The 23,709-nt window shown below is 41.4% G+C and overlaps 1 protein-coding gene across 2 annotated transcripts in view; it reads right to left on the reverse strand.

Moving 5' to 3' along the window:
* STX18 (syntaxin 18) overlaps positions 1 to 4,402 on the reverse strand; it is a 66,818-nt gene extending 62,416 nt beyond the window's left edge. The window contains exon 1 of one of the 2 annotated variants that reach the window (XM_040554481.1): positions 4,001 to 4,402. In XM_040554481.1, coding sequence (XP_040410415.1) covers positions 4,001 to 4,162 — 162 coding nt within the window. In that variant the 5' untranslated portion in view covers positions 4,163 to 4,402. The remainder of the gene's footprint in view (positions 1 to 4,000) is intronic. The other variant, XM_040554482.1, reaches the window with a different exon arrangement.
* Positions 4,403 to 23,709: the final 19,307 nt, after the last annotated feature.

Below are 23,709 nucleotides of genomic sequence, written 5' to 3' on the forward strand. Positions count from 1 at the left end.
GGATTTTTCCTTCTCATTAAATATATGTACAGAGCAACCGACATACTCTTAATGTGAATGCTGGCCTACCATACCCATTTAAGAAAAAAAAAAAAAATCAGTTAATCATCCTATAGAATCCATACACACAAGTTATATGAAGAACAGATGTCATAGCTTTGTGAATCTGGCATCCTTATGTGTTCAACAGCTTCAAACACAGACATTTGATCATTCTGAAATTTTGCATTTAAAGACTTAGAAACATTTAACCTTTCAATTTTCCATTCTCAAGGATATGTTTTCAGATATGTCTGGTATTGCTTTTGAAGAATTTGTGCTCTAGCACTTCAGTTTTTGGCTTTTTACAAACACCTTAAAAAAAGATAATCTCCCTAGCACAACAACAAATAAGTAATTGATGGTTATAATCAAGCTTATCATGAAATTCTGCTTGACCATTACTTTTATTTCTGTTAATAGGCTGTATCAGCCCCGATTCCATTTCTATAACACATATTGAACAGTAAGTAGTGATTAAAAGTTCTCATTCCTTCCACATTTTCAAATAACTAGGAAGCATATTTGACAGGTCTTCCTAATAGCTCAAAAATTTTTATTGCCATAAAAAGGGAAAAGGAAAGGCTTATGTAGTAAGATTTCCCAAGACCGCTCTAAAATAAAAGTTCTAGTGCCAAACACCTTCCAAAACTGATAATCATTTAAAATACATGAAAGAACAAGTATAAGGCCACAGTAAAGCTGTGAACAAGTGTTAAATAGACTGGGCCCATGCTGTATTTTTTCTGGATAATTTGTCATTCAATGCTTAATTCAAACACGATTTTATTTATTTTTTTAATGCTAATATGTCTTGTCCTTAAAATTCTTCCATCGCTTAGCGAATAGCTCAGCTTGATGCCAAATCTGATACGAAGTCACTGCGTAAGCATGTAAAAGTGTGATTAAAAATCTTTAATATCTCTATATACTACACTTTAAATAGTTATGTCACAATAAAAGTTTAAGGACAGAAAAAAAATGTTGCTTTTGTTTTAGTTGGCCCAAAAGCACTAATGCATACAATATAAATTCTAACAGTCTTCTATAAATTTCAGGCATTGAAGAGTTCACCACTGTATCATGGTTTTCTTGAAGGGAATCTTTCAAGTCAGTTCTTCTCTTGGTCCCAATCAATTGGTGAACAGGGGGAGAGATTCCAACAACATGCACTACACACGCAGCTTTTGTCATCTTTCACTGCATGTAAGACGATCAAATGTTTGAAAAATGTAGCTGACGGATGAAAAACATCCACATACACAAAAATGCCAGAAATAGGTCAGTGCTGGGGCAAAGAAAATCTTTTTAGAAGTTTGTGGCCATATCAGTCTTCTTTCATTTAGAGGCGCACTCCTAGCCAAACTGATCAGTTTCGTCCTAAGTTTGACAATGTCACCAGTCACAGCAGTCTCTACAACAAACATCACACAATCCTTCCGCTGTGCTGCTGCCACCCTGCACAAAGCCAGGCAAGGCACCCCAACCGTGGCACAGAAGGAAGCGTGGCTGGGTGTGGACTCCGCAGAAATATTTTGCCACTTCCCAACCTGCATGTCAAACAGGTCTTCAACTATTGCTCAGCCAAATAAGGCACAACGAAGCACTGCCAAGGTGTAAATTATTCAGGGTCTCCATTGCTATCCTACCTATGTATTCTGATTGATATCCTCCAGGGCAAATTTTAAAGACAACAGTAGCTAACAGCTTGATATGTTTCTTGGGTTAAAAAATGAACAGAACAAAAAAGTACAAGGGGAAGAATTCACTGGCTGTATGTGTGTTTAAAATAGAAATATTAAAGAATTAATGCATCTATCAAGGATTACAATTACAAGGTAAGTTGCATGGTTTTGGCAGAAGCATCTCAATTTTTAATTGCTAGGCAAATTAAAAATTGCTATGACAAAGTATTTGAAAAGAGGCTTTGACACGTGTAATCAAATCAAATTGTATTTAACTGAAGCAAGCAACTGAAATCATTTATTTCACTACAAAGCTTACTCTTTCTAGGCACAGTTTCTATGTTTTGTTCACACATTTAAATCAGACCTCCTTAAAGAAGACCTAAAAAAATGTTATAAAGACTTCTCTGGTCCAGCAGGTGTCTGGCTCCGCTGCCACCAATGTAATTGAGCTACAGGAGCAGAAACAGGACGAGCCTGATCTATTTCACTCCGACTCATTTATGGACACATTCACAGCGTTCGTGCTCATATCTGCTTCGGCAAGGCCTTGCCTTTTTCTCCGAAGCCACTATTTACGTTAGTACCATAATTAAACCCATTCTCACTATCAGACCAATTGGTCAGCTCATCCATGGTGGTGGCACTAGCCGTTTACTTCACTTGGTACTGATGTAATTAAACAAGATACTTCCAGACACGTCTTTACATTTCTTCCTGTTGCCTGGGCAGTGCCCTTAGGAAATTAAGAAAGGATGAGGAGCTCAGAGGGAAGACTGGGACCAAAAGAAAACAGTAGCTGTGAGCAGGGGGGGAAAGAAGAATAAGGTAGGAGGAAAAAGACGTACATCTAGCATGTCGACACAGCACAGGACTATAGCTGGACAATGAGAAGAGCATGACTGTGAAACGCTTTGGCAAGGTATCCAAACACTGGCTAGTATTAGACCCTTAGAGGATAACAACCGTCTCTCAGCAGCAGTCCAAGCGATGGTGTTCGGAAGAGTAGATTTAAAATTTGCAGCTGCACTGATGATGCAGATAAATGCCAATATGATGCCTCATGACAAAACTTCAATTATTTTAGAATTCCAGGAGTTTATGCATTTACACATATTAACTATGTTAAAAATGATAAAGGTTGCCCTGTCCTGGGATAAGATTGAAGGAGTCTGATCTAACACCGCAGAATTAAGTTAAAATCAGAAGCTGCGGAAGGGGGAAGGTGGGCAGGGGAAAAAAAAAGCAGATCTTATGGTCAAAGATCTTGAATGTAGCTTTACAGACTGGTCTTATCACCACAGATAGATCCCTAACACAGCAATCACAGTTGACAAGTCACTTACATGAACTTTTCATGGACAGTTAATAATTATGTGGTCAATTAACAGGCACCTCATTTGACATCCTCTGCTTAGGCCTCAAAGCAACCACTGAACTACTGTAGAACAGCTGGTGTCAAGTGCTGCAAAATACATCGGCCTTTAAGTGCTTTCTCTGAGAAACTGGAAAAGTGCAATGGAAACAGCAATTTGACATTAATCCCTGTGTTTGAAACTAGGCTATTTATAAGGGAGAAGACATTAGGACGAAGGTTACTTGTCACTCTTTGCTCAGTACTGAACTTGCACATTTCGGTAGGGTTGTGCTCAGACAGCACGCTCAGCACTCTGCTCCCCTTGCAAAATATGGTCGGTGCCTTACTAAAGGTGTTCTTCAAACCCTGCTCTCATCCCAGACTTTCTTCCCCCTCCCTTTCACCCGGTACAGAGGCAAAGGTTAGGCACCAAATTTGCTTTGCAGCACTGCTGATGGACACTATCACTGCTCCGTCACTCCTGCGATCTCAGCGCTTGTCCCAAGCCGTGCGACGTCCCGGTGCTCTTGTCACCTGCAGCTCACCAGCAGCCGGCACTTGACAGCCGCACGACGGAGGGCACAAACGCAGGACGACAAAACGGGCGGCCCTGTGTCACCAACACCCGCTGTCGCCTCGGCTCCGGGCGCCATCTCCTACGTGGCAGCCGCCGCGGGCAGCGCCCCGGGGGGAAGGCGGCGCCGCCCCGGCAGGAAGGCGAGCCCCCGAGGGCGACGGGCGGGCTCCGAGCCCACCGCCGGGCTCCCAGCCCACATCCGTCCGGGAAGGCGGGCGGTCCTGCGGGCACTCGGGGCTCGCTCGCCCCGGCTCCCCGGGGAGGGCTGCCCAGCCCCGGTTGTTGCTGCTGCTGCTGCTGCCGCCGTCCCCCCTTCTCCTCCGCCCCGGTGCCCGCACTCACCACCTCTCGTGCCCGGCCGGTGAAGTCGCTCTTGGAGCGGGCTGCGCCGCGCTTGAGCAGCTCATCCCTGGCGCTGTCCCCGGCCGCCACCCCCAGCGCCTTGTTGCGGGTTTTCACCGTTTTCACGCTGGCCTTGAAGAGCAGGGTGATGTCCACCGCCATGGCGGCCGTGCCGCCGCGCAGCCTTCCCCGCGCAACGCGGCCCCGCGCAACGCGTTCCGCCGCCCGCCCGCCCCCGGGGCCGGTCCCGGAGCCTGTGAGGGAGCGTGGGGCCGGCTATGGGGTTGGTCGTGGGGCTGGCTGTGGGGCTGGCTGTGGGGCTGGCTGCTGGGACACTCCGCTGAGCCCGCCGGCCCCACGAGGTGTTTCACGCCCCGGCCTGGGCCGCCATGGAGGCCGGGCTGTGTGAGGGAGGCCTCGGCTGCGAGAAGCCGCAGCCAGGGACGGGCTCAGCCGCCCGGCTCCGGCTCTCGGCGTCCTGGGCGGCTCAGCCAGCAGCTCAGGGGGCTCAGCCAGCAGCCCGGGGCTCGACCAACTCTTCCCCAGAATTTGGGGAGCTGCCGTGCTGTTCTGTCTTCACGGGTTCATCCCGGGGAAGCTGGAAGAAGCATGTGTCTGCGTGTGTACTGGAGTGTCGGGGCAGTGCTGTAGGAGACTTCGGCGCTGCTGCCTCCTATAATAGAGCAAAAGTTTGCGGAATAAAACTTAAATTCCAATGAAACTAATGGCGTCTGGGCCGCCGAGCTCTGGTGGCATGGCAGGTGTCACCAGGTGGTGCTGTTATACAGAGCCATCTAGGCTTTCAGCCTCAGAACTTAAGACACGGAAAGACAGGTTAATTAGAGCTGATCAATGTGCTTTAGCAGGTTTGTAGCAGGATCGGGGATTAGTGCAGGAGTGACATTTCCAGAGGAAACGGCCATACATGTATAGGCATATTGATAATTTATTCTTGAACTCTAGAGATAGAACAGGCTCCTTACACCTGGAGTGTGTGACCTGGAACCTGATTTCCTCCTCACCAGGAGGCTGACTGTCAAGGTTCCTGAGACCTGCTGCCATCTAACACTGGGACAGTATCATGCTGGTACCTGAAAGATATACTGCACAGGGAATTACAATAATAGAATCATACAATCATAAAGGTTGGAAAAGTCCTCCAAGATCATCTGGTCCAACGACCACCAATATCACCCACTAGACCATGTCCCTAAGCACCACATACAGCCCTTCCTTGAACGCCCCAGGGACAGTGACTCCACCACCTCCCTGGGTAACCTGTTCCAATGCCTGACTGCTCTTTCTGAGAAGAAATGTCTCCTAATTTCCAACCTAAACCTCCCCTGGCGCAACTTGAGGCCATTCCCTCTAATCCTATACTAGTTATCTGCGAGAACAGGCTGACCCTCAGCTCCCCACACCTTCCTTTCAGGCAGTTGTAGAGAGCATAAGGTCTCCCCTGAGCCTTCTCTTCTCCAGACTAAACAACCCCAGTTCCCTCAGCTCTTCCTCATAGGACTCGTGTTCCAGGCCCTTCACCAGCTTAGTAGCCCTTCTCTGGACCCGTTCCAGTACCTCAGTGACCTTCTTGTACTGAGGGGCCCAAAGCTGACCACAGTACTTGAGGTGCGGCCTCACCAGAGCAGAGTACAGGGGGATGACCACCTCCCTGGTCCTGATGGCTACACTATTCCTGATACAAGGCAGGATGCCGTTGGCCTTCTTGGCCACCTGGGCACACTGCTGGCTGTTCAGGCGAGCATTGACCAACACCCCCAAATCCTTTTCCTCTGCACAGCTTTCCAGCCACTCTGCCCCAAGCCTGTAGCACTGCATGGGGTTCTTCTGACCAAAGTTCAGGACCCAACACCTAGCCATGTTGAACCCCATCCCATTGGCCTCTGCCCATCGACACGTCCTGTCCAGGTCCCTCTGCAGGGCGTTCCTACCCTCTGGCAGATCAACACTTCCCCCTAGTTTGGTGTCATCTGCAAATTTACTGAGGGTGCACTCAATTCCCTCCTCCAAATCATCAATAAAGATATTAAAGAGGATGGGCCCCCACACCGACCCCTGGGGAACACCACTTGTGAATACACATTTATTGGTCATTTAACTGAATCTGAAGAAAGCTTTATGAAATAGCCTTTACTATGATTTCTGTTGAGGTGATTTCATTACCGTGTTCTATGCAGGAGACAAGCTACTTGCAGGGAAATTGTATGACACAGCAGGGAAAACTTCTGACCAAATAACCAGTGATGGTGACGTATATACGCCATATAATGCTTTGGGGTCCAGCAGACACTGTAGTTTTTAACTGTGCTCTCACTGACCAAGAGCAAGCTGTCTGAAACAGTCTCCAGAGAAGAAAATTTCAAAATCTTGCCTCTCTCCAGCAGACTGAAGCTTAATCCAACTGTTTTTCATATCCATTCTAGAGTATCAGACTTTCTTCCATTGATAATTACTACCTTGCTTTTCAGTTCACTTCAATCTTAGCAATAGAGGCTCCTTTATAGTTTTGTTGTGATTAGGATCCATTCATACTCTGTCATCATTGCTCTATTCTAAATCTTTTTTTTTTTTTTTTTTTTTTTTTTTTTTTTTTTTTTTTTTTTTTTTTTGTGGTATGGGTAGGTATTTCTAATTATCCAAACATATGGTGTTAAGTCACTGTCCTCGGTGCTGGATTTGCCATGAAATAAATTTAAGGTATTAGCAAGTGGACAGCTAAGGAAACTAGGGTTTTCATTCCAGGAAAGCCAGCAGCATTTGACTGGACCTCAACCCACATGCCTCTGCTCTTTCTAGATGTAGTTCAGATGGAAGGGATCTACAGGGATCACCCAGTCCAACTGCCTGACCACTTCAGGGCTAACAAAAAGAGAAGGCATATTATTGAGGGTATTCTCTAAAGGCCTCTTGAACACTGACAGGCATGGGGCATACACCACCTCCCTACCAAGCCTGTTCCGGTGTTTGACCACCCTCATGGTAAAGAAATGTTTCTTACCTTCCAGCCCGGACCTCCCCTGGCACAGCTTGTTGCCGTTGCCTCCTGTTCTGTCATCAGGTAACATGGGGCAGAGATCAGCACATCCTTCTCGCCTTCCCCTCCTCAGGAAGTTGTGGAGAGCAGTGGGGTCTCCTCCGAGCCACCTTTTCTCCAGACCAGACAACCCAAGTGTCCTCCCCGCTCCACATAGGACATGCTTTCCTATGTACCTATGTACCTATGTCCAACATTACTCCATCCCAGCTGCAGAACTTGGTATTCGCCTTAGCTGAACGTCATGCCATTGATGATGGATACCTGTTAGAGCAGTTTTCATATGCTGTGATTCTGCCATCCTTAGGGTAACTATGCCTCACACCACAAACACATTACTTCATAGACACTTGCATAGGTAACTTTGTGCCAGTAAAAATAAGACATTCACAACATGGGCCAGAGTAATATGTTCCTGAAAATGTAGGTGACAAAATTAACCTCCCTGGTTTTGTGCATATTTCACTATAGAGCTTGTTCTTACATCTAATGAAGTTAACATTTACACTCATTTGAAGTATTCCCATTTAAGTGGATGTTGGATAAGAATCTATACATTTTTGCTATTTAGGTGTTGTTGCTATTTCACATTTAAACTGAAGGAATATGAATGCTATTTTGAAATTTTGAACTTCATCTTATGTTCCTGGTTTTAGAAACAACAACTTACCAGTGCCTATATCAGGTTATAGTTTACTCATTTTCGAAAGAAATTTAGGTACTTAAAAATAACTGGAATACTCTGTATGTTTTTGGATGAAAAAAAAAAAAAAGAAAAAAAAGACTTCAGTACATTAAAACAAAATAAATTTTAACAGACTTACTATAGTTCATCTCCCAACTTTGCAAAGATTTATACACATACCGAACCACAGTGATTACTGTGAATACTCCCACTGAGTTCAGTGGAGACACACAAGGCACACACAGTTAAGCACATAAAGCTTTTATCAGATCAGGACCTTGGCTTAAAATTCTTTGGGAACATGATTGTGTCTTTATTTCTACTTTTATCTATTTATTTGTGCTTTATGTCCACAAATAACAGTATGTGTGTGACCACTAGTTACTGAAAACCACCCCAAAACAGAAAAAGGAGAATTGCACAACCAATTGTGAACCTCAATGCTCTTAAATTATTCAGGCACAAGGAAATAAGCAGAGACACATTTTAAAAGAAACACAGTATTAAAATTCCATATGGCTGATCTCATCTGTCAGAAATGGACTGAACAGTTCATCTGGTACAGAAAAAAGTTAAAACACGTTTTCAATGTGAAAGAAGGTTGCTCAAATGGTCTAACTCATTAGGTATATAATACCCAGGCCTCTGCTGTAGAGATAATAGATAGCTTTGAAGATTTCAATTACTTTCAAATCAGTTGCTAAGAAGTGGTGCCCAGAGCTTTTATTTGAACTTGATCCTAGCTTCCTGTATACAGTAACTACATCTACTCAGTAGTTATTTGCACTTCCACAACCACCTTGTTTTGAAAGTTTAAAGCTTACTTTGGAGCAGATAGGTTTCAATAGTATATGCTGGAGCTTCCTGTAATTGCTAAAAGACTAACCTTGAAATTTAAGATTTTAAGGTTGGAGTAAAATTCCAAAACACGCACAAAGGGCTACAGTGCCACCATAAGCAACACAGGTAAATCTGTAGGAACGGATGCACTGTGCACTCAGTCGTGCTTCAGCAGATATATGTCTGGAACAGGAGGAATTGAGTTTGCAAAATACTACAGTTTTATTTGCAGTGTGAGGACAGTATGCTGATCATCAGGTTTCAGCGTGTATCTGTTTAAATGCCAGTAAAATAACCTGGGCAACCCCCCCAGTGGAAAGGAGGCCAAGGCTCCCTTCTAGTTATCAATTAAAATGCCCATTAAACAGGAGCTGGTGGGGTTCATCCCCACTCAGAGACAGGTAACTCCTCAATTAGTAAGTTCTGCCTGTGTGAGAAATAAAAAAATGGGACAAAGCTCCTGAACTCTGTCCCTTACAATGCACTCCAGTTACAGAGGTCCTAATTTGGCACAGACAATAGAAAACTCTATGCTGTCCATTTTATACATTTCATATTTTTTCTGGCATAAAAACAGTAACTTTCTTTCTGTGATGGCAGTGTTACAAACTAAACAAGATATCAAAAGGAAGGCAATTTGCTTACAGTGCACATCTGTAATCGAGACAAATCGAGAGGGGAGAAGCTGTATTTGATGATTGTTTAAACTTTCAAGCCAATAGCATGCATGCTTATTGGCTAAACATCAAAGTAAATATAATAAATTTGTGGATGTGTGAAGAAATCTTTTCTTGGTGTTTAAAAGTAGGATTGGGAGACAGTACAACCTGTACAAAGAAAGTATGCTGACTGTATACAATGGTGCAAAGTTCTGTGGAAAGAATGGATATGAACTGCAGGGTTATTCACGAGTTTTAATGTCTGTGGAAACAAATACTGACTGCCCCAAACCAATTCCACTGGCAGTAACATGAAGGTTCTGTTATTCCTCTTGAAACTAGACCATCACATCAAAATTCACACACTCAAAAAAAAAAAAGAAAAATAACCAAACATCGTTGAAAGTATACTCTTTTTTTCTTAAAATGTATCAGAATATATGATGTCTAACAACACAAATTCAGGAAAAAAATGTTAACTCAATTTTCATATTGTTTAAAGGCATATTTAGTTCTTAGTGATATCATATATAAAAACATTTTTTAGTTGTAATTTAACTCGTAACATAGTATATTCTATCCAAACTACATCATCAAATGATAGGTGTTTGTATGTGTGTGCTTGATGCAATTAAGCTTGAAGTATGGAGATGGTAAAGAGCTGGCTTTTGCATGCAGAAGGAATGCTCAGGAAGGCCAATTCTTCCTTACGTAAATTAAAATACTGTCACTGCCTTAGAACATTGTATGTAAAAAGCAGATTAAATTCTAAGTGAAGAAAATTATAGGTCTTCACCAGAAAAAAAAAAAAGAAAAAAAAAAAGAAAAAACTTATAGACAAGGTGTCAATAAAAAGAACAACTTGAGTTATATACTTCACAGAATCACAGAATGGTTGAGGTTGTAAGGGACCTCTAGAGGTCATCTGGTCCAACTCCCTTCTCAAGCAGGGCCACCTGCAGCCAGTTGCTCAGAACCATGATACATGTTACCATACTTAACCTAAATAAATGTTATTTTCCAAAGCAGACAACTTCAGAAGGTAGGATATTCAGTTCAGTGCTCGCAACTGAAGTTGTAAACTTGTAGATCCATTCTCATCCCCCAAAGCTTTTGATTTTATAGTACAGTGTATATTAAGTTTTATAGGTGTCATTATTACCCCTGCTTCTTGACTGATTCATCATCAGCAGTAGCTACAGCAAATGTATTTCTGTAACTAACAACTCTAGTCACTCCTGGTGTTTTAAGCAGATTATCATCTAACTTGGACAGTACCTGGTTAGTGGGTCCAAAGCAATGGTAGCTAAAAAGAAACCTAGAACCAAGGTCAGGTCCAGATAGGTTGGATTCCCCAAAGGTAATTAGGAACCTAACTTCTAATAAGATCTGAATCCTATTCATGTTTTTTATGTACCACTTATTTTCAGTGACTTTCAGGTGCCAGGACTCAACAGTGGCCCTGCCCAGACTCCTCTAGGGCCTTCCCCCATGCTGCTGATGGCCCAAGACCTTATTTCAACCTCCCAGGACCACCAGTCCACAGTGGCACTGAAGGATGCTATCCTAGCCTGGCCTTGGCTTGTCCCTGTCCCCAGAAAGGTGTCTGATGCCCTGGGCTGGGGGTCCCCCTGGCCACCCTGCTCCCTCACCCTGGGGCAGTGGGACAGGCTCCGGCTGGTGAGGCCCCACCCTGCAGGCCGTGGTGTCCACTTGGCTCCCCATCCCTAAGGGAGCAGCTGGACCTGGCTCTGCCATGACAATTGGGCATCTAAATCTCATCATTATGACTGCCATAATTAAAACAAATAAAGCAAGTAATACCTACAGCAATTATTTACCACAACCAGCACCTATGCTTGGAAGAAGTCAATAGAAACACTACGTTCTTTGTCTTAAATTTTGCTGTAGAGATTTTAGTTTGTTCCAAACCTCTGGGAGCCATACTCTTGCATAGGAATATATGGCCTATCTCCTTTGAGAACTTTCCATACCCTCACAGATTCTTGCAAACTGTATGGTTTCTTCTATGAAGCTCTGTAAGAAAAATAATGAAGCTGGCACTTACACAAAGAAGTTCAGTCTACTGAATTCTGTATGACACTACTGCAGAGACTCACAAAGTCACACTGTTCTTACTTAGTTTTTCAACAATATCAGTCAACATTCATCTAAGAAGTTGAAAAAAAAGCTCAGCCTCTACATCTAGGAACAAAGCAATGTGTTGTCTACCAGGCAAAAAGAAAGAGCAATAAAAAGATTTGTTTAACATTGATAAATATATGATAACAACAGGCATTGTCTCTCTTGTGCTTGGATAATCGTAAAAGATGATGAAACAGCTGGATTACCTTTTAATTTTCCTCAGTGAACTGAACTTTGAGAGCAGTCACTAAAATATTAGTAAGATAATACAGGAAGGCTTGCACTGTCACTACCCCAAGCTATTATTTTTATGTGCCTTGAAAATGTTGTATTTTGTTCTCCAAGGGTAGCATGCATGTAAAACCATAACGCATTTTTGAGGAAAACATTTCATGCGTGAAAAATGTATTCAGATCTTCCAAAACTACTGGTTTTGGAAATCCTGAAAAAAATAGTTAAGCATATACTCAGAGTAATTCTATGTACAAGAATCTTGTGTATCTCTTTGTTGTTAGCCCTGCAACGTTGGCAGACTTGCATATTCTATAGTTTATTATACTGCTACCTGGAGAGCCTTTCCTTGGAGAAATGATGGCAGTAGGAAGAACAGGAATTTAAGAATGAGAAAAAGAAATGAGCTTAGAGGTCAGTTGAAAATGGAAGAGACGTAGATAAGGTCTACACCAAGCAATTCAAATCTTACAATAAATAAAAGTTGGGAACAAAATTTAATGGAAAAAAAAAAAAACACACTGGGGACCGAAGGTTCTGGATCAGGGCATAGACAACTGCACGTAGCTGAAGAGAGGATTTTAAGAACTGCGAAAACACACACGGCAATAACCCACTTGAGACTGAGTGAGCCCTTTGAACACTCTCTGTATGGCACTGATGAACGTAAGAGGCAGCTTTGGCTAAGCCCAGGAATGTCCAGGTGTTTTAGGTACAGCTTGGTTTAGTGCATAGTACATTCACAAACTAGTTTGCTGCTCATAATCTTCCCTGAGTAGACAAACCCTTCCAAACTGATCATCAGCCAACACAAAGGAATCTTAGCACAAGTATAATTTAATGTAGGTAGGGAAGAGAATGAATATTCCCAACAACTGCATATGTGGCTGTCAACCTGTGTAGCCTCAGAAATGGGATACCACAAATACACAACAGGTTTTCAACAACACTGTCCACCATATTGGACTCAAGGGGATTTGGCTTGAAAATATATATGCAATAAATATTGTGTATGTGGGATGCTCATATTGTCCCACAGGCTCTGAGTTACTGGCAGTGAGCAGAACTAGAAGTATACATGCAAGAGATCCTTTCGAAATTTCCCAAGAAAAATAATGTTGATATGCACTGTGAAAAAAGTCAGAGAAAGGCTGAAATGTTTCAGGAGCTATCCTACTATGAAGGATGAAAAGCGGCACAGATACAGGAGATCCCCATAGTACAATCCAAATTCAAATTATTTGTCACGATTCATGGATTTAGTGGTTAAATCAACCTAGCTACTTCCTAAAATTCTAACCCCTTTATAAAAATGGAGAAGAAAAAATATGCTATAAAATATTAGGATGAATTCGAAACGAAGTACAGTTCTTCCACTGATTTCATGTTAGTAACACACATAAGTGTTGGTGGGTGGCCCTTACAAGAGGATGGGTAGAACAAAAGTGACAATAGGGTAGAAAAATAAAACTGCCGGAAAAACTTTTTTAAAGAACTATTTACACAGAGGAGAGACGAGGAAAGGGCAAGACTGAAGCTATTTACAGACAACGGCATAAGCTAGACAATTTTGAAATATAGACCAATTATATTAAATTTTCTCATAAGAAACTCAAATCCTGGTGCATACATAATGAACCATGATGACTGGATGGGCTTGAATTTACGCTGAGTGCTTTAAAAGTAAGACTAAAAATCAAACTAGGATTTCCATTCTGTTTCATTTGATGCAATGACCAACTGATAAGTCAGAAAAACAATACCTTTGCCTGAGTGCTCCCCATGTTTATAGGGTCAGAAATAACAGTGAGCCCGATTAAAGACATTTCCGTCGTTGGGATTTGAATCAGTCCCAGCATACGTCACTAGAGATCCTGCAAAGTCTTTGCCAGAACCACGAAGGACTGGAGTCATTCCATAGCTCTGTTCTGACATTTCTGAGGTTGGGCAATGCCTCACTATCTGCTAAATATCATGCAGATTAGCAGTACAGTGGCTTGTCACACTGGCTTTCACAATAAATAAAGCACCAGTAAAGATAACGAATTAATCGACATTGCAGTCAACCGAACTTTTCAAGGCCCAGTTACACAAAGCACTAGCGTAACTTGTAAGCACAAGGGAAGGGTGAGAAAAGCTTAAGGACCAAAGGGTAGAAAGACACTGTAACAGCCCCAGCTTATGTTGCTTTATTCTGTCAGTAAACAGACTCCAAATTAAACCAGCATAAATGAACCAGGCAGACTAGCCTTGTGGAGAATAATTTTACTCTCATTTATTTCAGCTCAGTTTAGTGGCTCCACGAAGCCAGAGAAGAGGCACAGAAAATACAACGTCTGACTCTACTCTTGCTTATCTTGTTAGGAGTTAAATTTGATCTAAATACGTGTCAGAGCACCATGACATCTTTACAGCCTTCATAGCAGCTGGCTACAAGGAGGCTAGTATGTCCACAGTGTACCGGGTTCAGTGTCCCTGAATGTTTTCTGCCCGGGTATAATCATACATACCCCCTTGGCCTTTCAGCTTAGACCTGTACAAAGGCATTATTATTGCTATACAGAATTTATCTTACCTGTTAGGGTCTTAGACACAACTTGTACTTTTCATGTTGATGACTGAGAGTCAGCATCCGGGCTGTTCTGGTTGTCTGTCTTTTCCAAATAATTAATGGCAAGTTTATAGCAGAAATTCTTCTTGTTAGCCCCTAAGGGGAAGAGAAGGAAAGAATTCAGACTCCTTAACTCTAATCATTTAGAGTCGGTACACAGTCTCGGCTCATTCTCTAGGCACCTCTAGAGCCCGTAGTTCTCTTGGCAAAGTGGGCCACTCTTTCTAAGGGACATGTGGTGGGCAAGATGCATCCGTCTCCTTCTAGCAGTGCCTATCTTCACAGTCTAGTTTAGTGTAGACTTTCTGCTTAGACAAGGCATCTAGTTTTGAGGCAGCTGGTTTTAGGTAACATGAATGCTATCTTTCTGGTCATGGTACTTCACGTGATAAAACTGGAATACACCAAAATAAATTGATACAATACTTACTTGAGAACACTGGAGGGAGCTCACAGAAAGAGACAAGAAGAAAAGAGAAAAGGTGGCAAGAAAGAAAAGATGTTCCAGTTATGCGAGAATTTACATTAGTATCTACACTTATAGGTTGTCTGTCATTTCAATCCATGTACGAGTGTAGTAAAGAGGTATTTTTGTTAATACTAAATGCTAGTAATTTTTATTGTATTTGTATCCTGGCGTCATTGTAACTTTCTATTTTGAACATGTATAGTTAGAAAACACCCATAATGGGCGTTTTCTTTTTCATTTAAATTGATGTTTATGTGGGTTCTCTTGTTTCTGTTCACTTGGCTTCATTCTCTGCAGTCTGATATTTAATCTAAAATGGGGGAGAGAGACTTTGGCAAACTGTAGTTATACATCCCTTAGGAAAATACCATCATCTTCAGTGAACACAATATAATGAGGAGGTGTCCTATTACATAATTGAGGAGGCATTGTCTTTTATATGCATTCTGGTTCACTTTTCACACTAAATTAATCTTAATAAGCATCTGCTTTGAGTAAAGAAAGTTTTGTGATATTTCAACCATGACCCCTCTGGAAGTCCAAATGATTTCACTTTACATTTCAGACTGGAGTATTCTTTTGAAACATTTCCCTTTACTATATGATAATCAGTGTGTTAACATGAGCTGATTAATCCCATCAGTCTAACACTGATACCACAGTTTTTGTGCCCTTTCACCAATAACCTGATGGCTGCAAAATCACTGGCTTCTTAAATGAATCCAGGGCAATCCTACAGATTATGTTATATGGGAGGTCAAACTTGATGATCGCAGTGGTCCCCTCTGGCTTTATAATCTATGAATCTGTAACTCAAACTGGAAGGAATACAAATAACTGCACAATAGAAGTAACTGAAGAAATAAAACCAGCTACTTTTAAGATAGAGTTTGATATATTTATGAAAAGGACTATATGAGCTGGCTGCCTGCAATAGCTGGAGCATGGATTTGGTGGCCCTGCAGTCCGCTTCCACATCTATTTTACTGCTTCAGCTGCTCATCAGCTTGCTCTCATTTTTAGTATTTATTTTAAAACAGTTTTTGATACAGTAACTAGGATAACAAATTAAAGATGGATTTTAGCTTTTTAAAGAAAGGCTCTCTTTCATTTCAGATGACAGACTGAATTGAGGCTTATGAATAATGCTTGTGTTGACCTGCCAGAATATGTCTTAGCAGCGATGAATTCTCAAATACCCAGGCTGAGCTTATTCATTTTGAATTCAATGAGAAGGAAGGCAATACAGCCCAGTGCTTAATCAGGCTGCATTTTAACATCAGTGATCGTATACTGTGCTTTTAAAAAAATAAATAAATAAAAAGATTTTGGAAAAGCTCCATTTGATTTTGTGTGACTTTTGCTATATAGTTGATTTGCTTAAAATTATGCTACCCTACTGCATGTATTAAAGAAAATGTTCAAAATTTGCTGCAAAGTTGCACAGTTCTCTTCTGCCCCAGTGGTTTGCAAGACTTAACAGAGCTGTAGCTCAGAGAAGAGTTGGTCTGGATGAATATGGGAAATGGAGACGTTTCCAAGAAAAGTAGGAAGTGGGTTTGGTAATTTATTCAGTAGCACACGGAGGATCTGGTCCAATTAAAATCATTGGTAAAATTTATACTGGCTCAGAGGGAGTAAATAGAGGACTAGCTATTTTTAAAACAAGCTTCTTTCCTACTCTGGAGATATGTCTCAGATGACATAAAAAGAGATTCCAGTTCCTGTTTGTCATTACCAGTTTCATTGCAATTGTTAATAGGGTTGAGACTGGAAAAAGGATTGTACACCACCATGCCTTGGCCAAAATTCATCTCCAGTAACTGTACTGAACCACCTTAATGTCTTCCTGTGGTTTCCATTATTGATCATGTTGCTAGGTTTTATTGCCCTTGCTGTGTTTTCCTCAAGATGTACTGCCTTTCGCTGGTAAGTGACTAGTTCCCGATAAACTTTTGCTGCCTCATGGTAAGTTTTAGGGGATTCTTTAGGTATTTGTAAAACACTTGGAGCTACTTGTTTGAAACAGAGCTTGGAGATACTGGTTCGAACCCATTCTTGCTGTAGATCTCAATATGTAAATCAAAAGCTTAACACAAGAGCATACCTAATTTATGTTCTTTTATAAACTTTCCAGTCTTTTTCTCTTCTGCTTTCCTCTTGCTCTAATATGAAGTTGAAGTATTTATTCTTTATATTCTTTATTTATTTTTTTTAAATTATGTTTATCTTCTAATTTATTTATGTATATAAATGGTATTTTCTTAAGGGATGTATAACTACAGTTTGCCAAAGTCACTCTCCCCCATTTAGATTAAATATCAGCCTGCAGAGAATGAAGCCATAGGCTGGCCCTGGCAGCCTTTGCCCATGTGCTGCCATTGCCACTTGTGTGGCTGCCCAGTCAGCCAGATTACCTTGTATATTCTGTTGGGTTATGCTTCCATCAGATTGGCTTGCTCTTGATCTCGAGTGCCAGCATAAATAATGCGGTGAGAGTTCACAAACAGAGGGAAGTTAGGATTCCCTTTTTTCAGCAATGACCCAATGTAAGAGTGGCATGAACTGATGGAAAAACCACACTTGTGATTTTCAAAGATGTCTAGCAATTATGCCTGCCCCTGCTTCTAAGTATAAAATTTAAGATATTTTTAGGATGCGCTAAATCCAAAATCCATTGATAGCCATATCTTTTAAGGTGCTTAAACTGAGCTCATCCAAAAATAAAATTATTTTGAGAATCATAGTTATAATTCCCTTTCTTAGGGCTTTACATGTAGGGAAATCTATCAGACAAAGATTATTTGATTGGTATCTGAGCATGAGAAAACCTCTGTGAATACAAGGTACAATAATACAAACAGGAGATATCAAAATAGTAAACTCATATCCTAGGGTTAATATCAACTGAGTGGATTTCAGAGATACATTAAAAGTTTTATTTGCTTTGTTTTAAAAGCAGTTAGTAAATTCCTTGCAGTACATCATGTCACATGGATTTTAACATCCCCAGCTACAATCCAAATTTTGGACCAAGATTACTTGAGTGGACATCAGCTATCATGCATCACCAAACCCAATTATTCTGTTCATTGTCCCTTTCCATTTCCTACCCAGAGTTGCCCACAGCATACATGCTTAAGCTTGCAACCGCAATTTATATGTCAACACTTTTCCATTAACTAATCATGAATTATCAACTTCATGTCTATAGGTCTGAGCACAGGTAAGCTTTCCCTTTCTTCAACACACTTTAGAGCTCCAGTGGAGTTCTTGACTGTGATTATAAGTGATAAGATATGCAATGATAGCAATATTTTGTGCTTGAAAGGACATATTTAGACTTGTATGTTTGTAATTACATTTGTGTTTAACTAAATTAGCATGAACTTCTGGTGCGCATATAGTCCTATGCATATGCATATGAAGTTATTCAGTGATATTAAAAGAAATACTAGTTACTTTATTACTTAAAATCTAGTTTAAATCATATGAACTATAAATGGGTATGATTTTAAAGGAATATTATCTGTAGGAGAAATCTAACTGTGAGCTAGAATTTTCCATGGAGAAGAATATTAGTTTAGTGTAGCTGAGGTGTTCTTTCCCAGCTGATTTCCCAGGTAAGAATGAAGATGAAGCTCAAAACTACTTCTCAGAAATTCCACGGTAGCATTGTTAGAGAAGATCAGTTCTCACTAGTTCTTTGCAGGAAGAAATGAAGGGGCTGTGGGCCTGTTGGGAACAAGCCCACAGCCTCACTGCATGGAAAACTCTGTGTCCTTCACAGCTGCCACTGAGGTAACTCTGAAGAGCTGTAGGGCTACTGTGGGATTGACAGCATAGCAGTAGAGGACATGTGGAGTTGGACATAGGAGTTGGACTCGATCCTTGTGGATCCCTTCCAACTCAGATATTCTGTGATTCCATGTGCTTCCAGCTTTATGAATTCAGAAACCGTAGGTATTCTGTATGATGGCCGGCAGCATATGAGCACTGGTGAACACAAGTCTCTGGAGCCCATTCGTGAAGTCAATTTTTTTTTACCAAAAGAACCAAACTATCTTCTTATTGTGAATTCAGTTTCAGACAGTGTTCATTGGGCTAATTACAGATACTAAATGTAGCACAGAGCTTGAAGACATAGGTCTACATGAACATACAGAAAATATTACTCGGCATCACTTATTAGAGAACGCTACCTAAAAATGAAAACAAAAATATAATCAGAGAACTCTAAAACCTTTCCAGTTGTACTTCTGTTATATTCATATATAAACTCAAAAAAAAAAAAAAAAGTTATCTTTTCTGTCTATTCACATCTTAAAGATTGCAATCTTCTCACTGATTTGAAGATAGGAAGCAAGGCAGATGTAAAGCTGGTGAAAATATGTAAATCTGACTCTGGTTTATCCAAAAAGGGCATAATTCTGTGGTCTTTTTTAAAGGCAGAAATAACTTTACTTTTTATTTCAGTGGGTTTGTTTGCTTTTATGACAAGTTTCTTGTTCTGTTTCTCATTCATTTTCTTTCAGTAATTCATTATTTGCATGACAGGTTTTACAAGCAAAATAGTTGACTGCAAAATATTAGAGACCTTTGACAGCTTCTTATTAAAGCAGTGTCAAATCCTGAAGTCCTTGGTAAGCTTTTTCACTACATTTCTGTCCCTGACTTTGTGACTCAGTAAAAAATAGTTTTAAGAAAGTAAATACAGATTTTAGCATTTGGTCCCAAAATATTTTTTTTTTTAATTGTGAAGTCTAAATTGCTAAAGCTGTTAACCAGTCCACTTATACACATTCATATGTTTCATTTATACCTTGAAGTCAAATTGCTGCAATCCTACAGATGATCAGTCTTTGTGTGAGATGATTTTTAAATCATGTCTGGTCAGTCCGTGGCAAAAGTTAGCTAAATTGGCAAAGGATTGTTAAATCAAGACCACCCTTTTATAGAGACTGTTGTATTCGTACAAGAATGGTCATAGCTTATCTGTTCACACTTGACTGAATTTATGACAGTTTAACTACTTTGAAAAGAAAATGTTATAATAACTGCACCCAGACTAAGGGATTGTAACAAATTTATTTGTCTTCTTGTTTGTTTGTTGCTGCTTTTTAAAACTTACTGATTTGGTCAAATTGTTAGGTGCAAAACCTGAGTGTAGATCAGGCCTCGGATCATGCTCTTATTAGCAAACCAAACACTGGTTTTGTTTTTGTTGCTGACGTTGTTTGTTTTCATTGCTGTCTGAATGAGCCTTTTATGGTCTCTGCCTTTGCCTGGCTGACTGCACCCGATTGTATTTAATTACATTTATTCGGTAGTTTTAGCCGGGATCCCCGGCCATTACCCATCAAGTCCAATCACTATTATTTAAATCCAGCGACTCAGAATCAGAGAATTTATCTTTTGCACAGTTATTGCCTAAACATCCAGCATGAACACGCAGGGACCTGGAGGACTTGTTCTGACCGTGCTGATTAAAGGCAAAGAGCAAGATGGATGGAGTCGGTTGTGATCAGCAGGCTGCAGCGTCCTGCTGGGCTCCAGTCTCTGCCATTGTGCTGGCCTCTGGGTACCAGACTCGCCATGGTCCTCCCAGCTCCAAAAGGAAAGCTGGCTTTGTTTGCCTGTAAGCATCTGCAAACTGTTCTGACACATGATCTACCCTCTCAGCAAGGCCACTCATTAGGCTGATTATCACTTCAAAGTTTGTATTATCATCCATCTCTAAAGGCAATTAGGAATGGGTGGCTTTGAGTATCAGACACTGGGTGACACTAAGTGACTCATCTTTATTGATTCTTTTGTGAGCAGAGACAGTGATTGAGATGATAGGATTGCAGCCTACCTGCCCCTTTGACTGGTAAATACTGAAGAAAAACGGTGTGTAATTAACTGACAGTTAATATAGGTTCTGTTTAGTGTTCAGAAAGCACAATAGTGGAAGCTGCCCAAAAGGAACAAAGTAATGAAACTCCTTTGACAAGTTAAACTCTAAAGCCAACTGTGTAATTATCTGACAGTTAAAGGGGGGAGGGGAGGACTTCGTTTAGTATTTATGAGACCAAAGGAATTCCTGAGCCCGAACAATGGGGACAGTTACCGACAATAATCATAACAGCTACACAAAATATTTATTTGTGCAAGTCCGGCTTTCATGCGACCTCTGGTTAGCTTCAGGCTCGGAGGCAGCCCGACAGCCCAGCTCAGTAGTGCCAGCCCTGCGGCTCCCGCTCGCTTGGGAGTACAGGGCCGGGGCCAGGGCATCACCCGCACTGCCGGGCCTGCGGCCTGTACATGAGATCATAGAATCACAGAATCATGAAGGTTGGAAAAGACCTCCAAGATCATCTGGTCCAACCATCCCCCTAACACCAATCTCATGCACTAAGCCGTGTCCCTAAGCACCACGTCCAATCTTTCCTCGAACGCCCCCAGGGACAGTGACTCCACCACCTCCCTGGGTAACCCGTTCCAATGCCTGACTGCTCTTTCTGAGAAGAAATGTCTCCTAATTTCCAACCTGAACCTCTCCTGTCACAATTTGAGGCCATTCCCTCTAGTCCTATCGCTAGTTATCTGCGAGAAGAGGCCAACTTCCCACACCTTCCCACACCTTCCTTTCAGGTAGTTGTAGAGAGCAGTAAGGTCTCCCCTGAGCCTCCTCTTCTCCAGACTAAACAACCCCAGTTCCCTCAGCTCTTCCTCACAGGACTTGTGTTCCAGGCCCTTCACCAGCTTTGTAGCTCTTCTCTGTACACACTTCAGGGCCTCAATGATGAAGGGGCTGCTGTGCGAAGGGCAGCATCCTGCCCTGTGCCAAGAAATAAGTCAGCAAAAGTTGATCCACCCTGGCTGGGATTCACATGGGGTGTTTGATGTTCTGCCAACAAACCCATGGCTTTTCCAGCATGGTTATCAATATTCACTTTTAAGGAGTGACATAAGCCTTCTGACAGAACAAGTTGGTTAACACCAAGGCCATGCAGAGACATACTCATTGGTCCCATCCGCGCCATGCCAGCAGTGCTCCACATATGCACGCCCCCGCAGCTCAATATTCCCTGTAGGAACAGGCTGCCTGGCACTGCCTCAAAGTCCTCTGTGTTGGGATGACTCTGTAAACAAGGAAGATGAAGTCAAATTCATGTTCTGATGTGAAACACACCATTTTGAAAAAGCTATACTCTGTCATCTTCTTCTGGAAGGCACTAGGGAGAGAGCTGCTGGCCTTTAAAAGTTCTCATAGGAGTCTTATTAACGGAACAAGCCTTCTGGCAGGTACCACAGTCTGAAACAGGTTGTGCTGTTGGAATTGTCAATCTACTAACCATCATGGAGTTTCAGAGGAGGTCCCCTCAGAGTCTTCAGGGTGGCATTTTGTTGTCTGAGGGGTGTTTAATATTACTTTTGATTTCATCACTCTGGGAGCATGGGGGCATCTTATCAAATGTTGTATGAATTGCAAATGAGTAACTATATTTCTTTGTGAACTGAGGATCTCAAAGCACATGATGGACTGAATAATCCTGAGAATGGCTCCATTAAATAGGCAAAGAAAAGGAAGGATATCATCACTGGATTTTTCTTTTCTTTTCTTTTTTTTTTTTTTAAAGTATATATATGTGTGTACAGCATAGAAAAGTAGACTAGGTAGTTTGTTGAAAGAACATAGCTCCATGTTTTTCTTTCCACTCCTTTTCTAGTGATTTCCCTTTTCCAACTTTTTACATACAGCAGAGAAAGACTTTGGGGACAGGTAGAAATAATGGCAGGGACTTTTAATTTTGAACTGTCTCTGATGTAAATAATTTCCCTACTGCTAGCACTGATCACATCTTGCTGGACACGCTCACAACACAGACGAAAAATCATCTATGGAGTTTACAGAATTCAGTGAAGGTCTAAGCAAGGAAGAATTTGGATGAGTTAGGGAGATGTGAGGATTGGCATGGGAGGAAATGTAACTCAGTGGAGGAGGGGATTTGGTTAAATGGGGAGGTTAAATCGTCTAGAAAGAGTATCTTTTGGCAGCGGGAGGCTGGCAAGACTGTGTGGACAGAGGTATGAGACACATACAGGTTCTCTACTGTTAATCGTTATGGTAAATAATGAACTGAACGTGACATGGCTGGAAGATCTCTGGACATATGAGCAGAGGACTAGTCAAACAGTAGGGAAGTATTACAATTGTACATGGTCTTTCGGACAATATTGTACCAAGTTTGGAGTCTCATTCTCCTAAAATAAAATACTGACAATATAGGAGAAGTAAAGAAAAGAGCTACAAAGATCTACGGAGAAGACTGAAAATCTTTTTAATTTATCTAAAAGAAGTGTAGGACCATTCAAAATCATCCATTTAGTTGGGAGATTTTTTCTATCAAACAAATATATGACAAGGTTCAGCATCTGGATGCTGAAACCTGACAAATTCAAAATAAAAATAAATCCTGCAGTTTTTTAAATGGGAGCCAGTAACCATTGGAAGATTATGTAAGGGTGTGAGTTTACATAAGGTTGTTGTAGCTTCCTTTTTAGTTTTAAATCAACAGTCTATCTTAAAAACAGGCCAGAAGGAGTGGAGGAAGGACCCCTAACAAAATTATCCATCTTGTAGAATGAAGGGGCATCAACTAAATAGCTTTATTTTTCTTCTGGATTTAGATCTCTGAGAGGGTGAAGTAAAGAAAAACTGAGGAGAGAGCAAGAAGTGGGAAACATACCTATACTAGCAGCTTGTGGATGCTGCTGAAGCACAACAGAACTCCAGAATCCTGGCTCTGCCGCTGCCGGCATGCTGTGCCTTTGGCAAGTCATGGCATCCTGCAAGGTTTTTAATTCCCCAGGCATCCTTTGATTACCTTATCTACTTGAAATAAAGTCATAAGATAGTGCCGCTTCTGAACAAAACAGAGTCCAAATCTCAGATACAGGTATTATTGTGATACAAAAACAGAACAACAAAGAACTTTAACATGGCTAGTTTCTCCCTTCCAAATCACATC

The sequence above is a fragment of the Cygnus olor genome, chromosome 4 (genome assembly GCF_009769625.2).
Source record: "Cygnus olor isolate bCygOlo1 chromosome 4, bCygOlo1.pri.v2, whole genome shotgun sequence".
Classification (NCBI taxonomy): Eukaryota; Metazoa; Chordata; class Aves; order Anseriformes; family Anatidae; genus Cygnus; species Cygnus olor.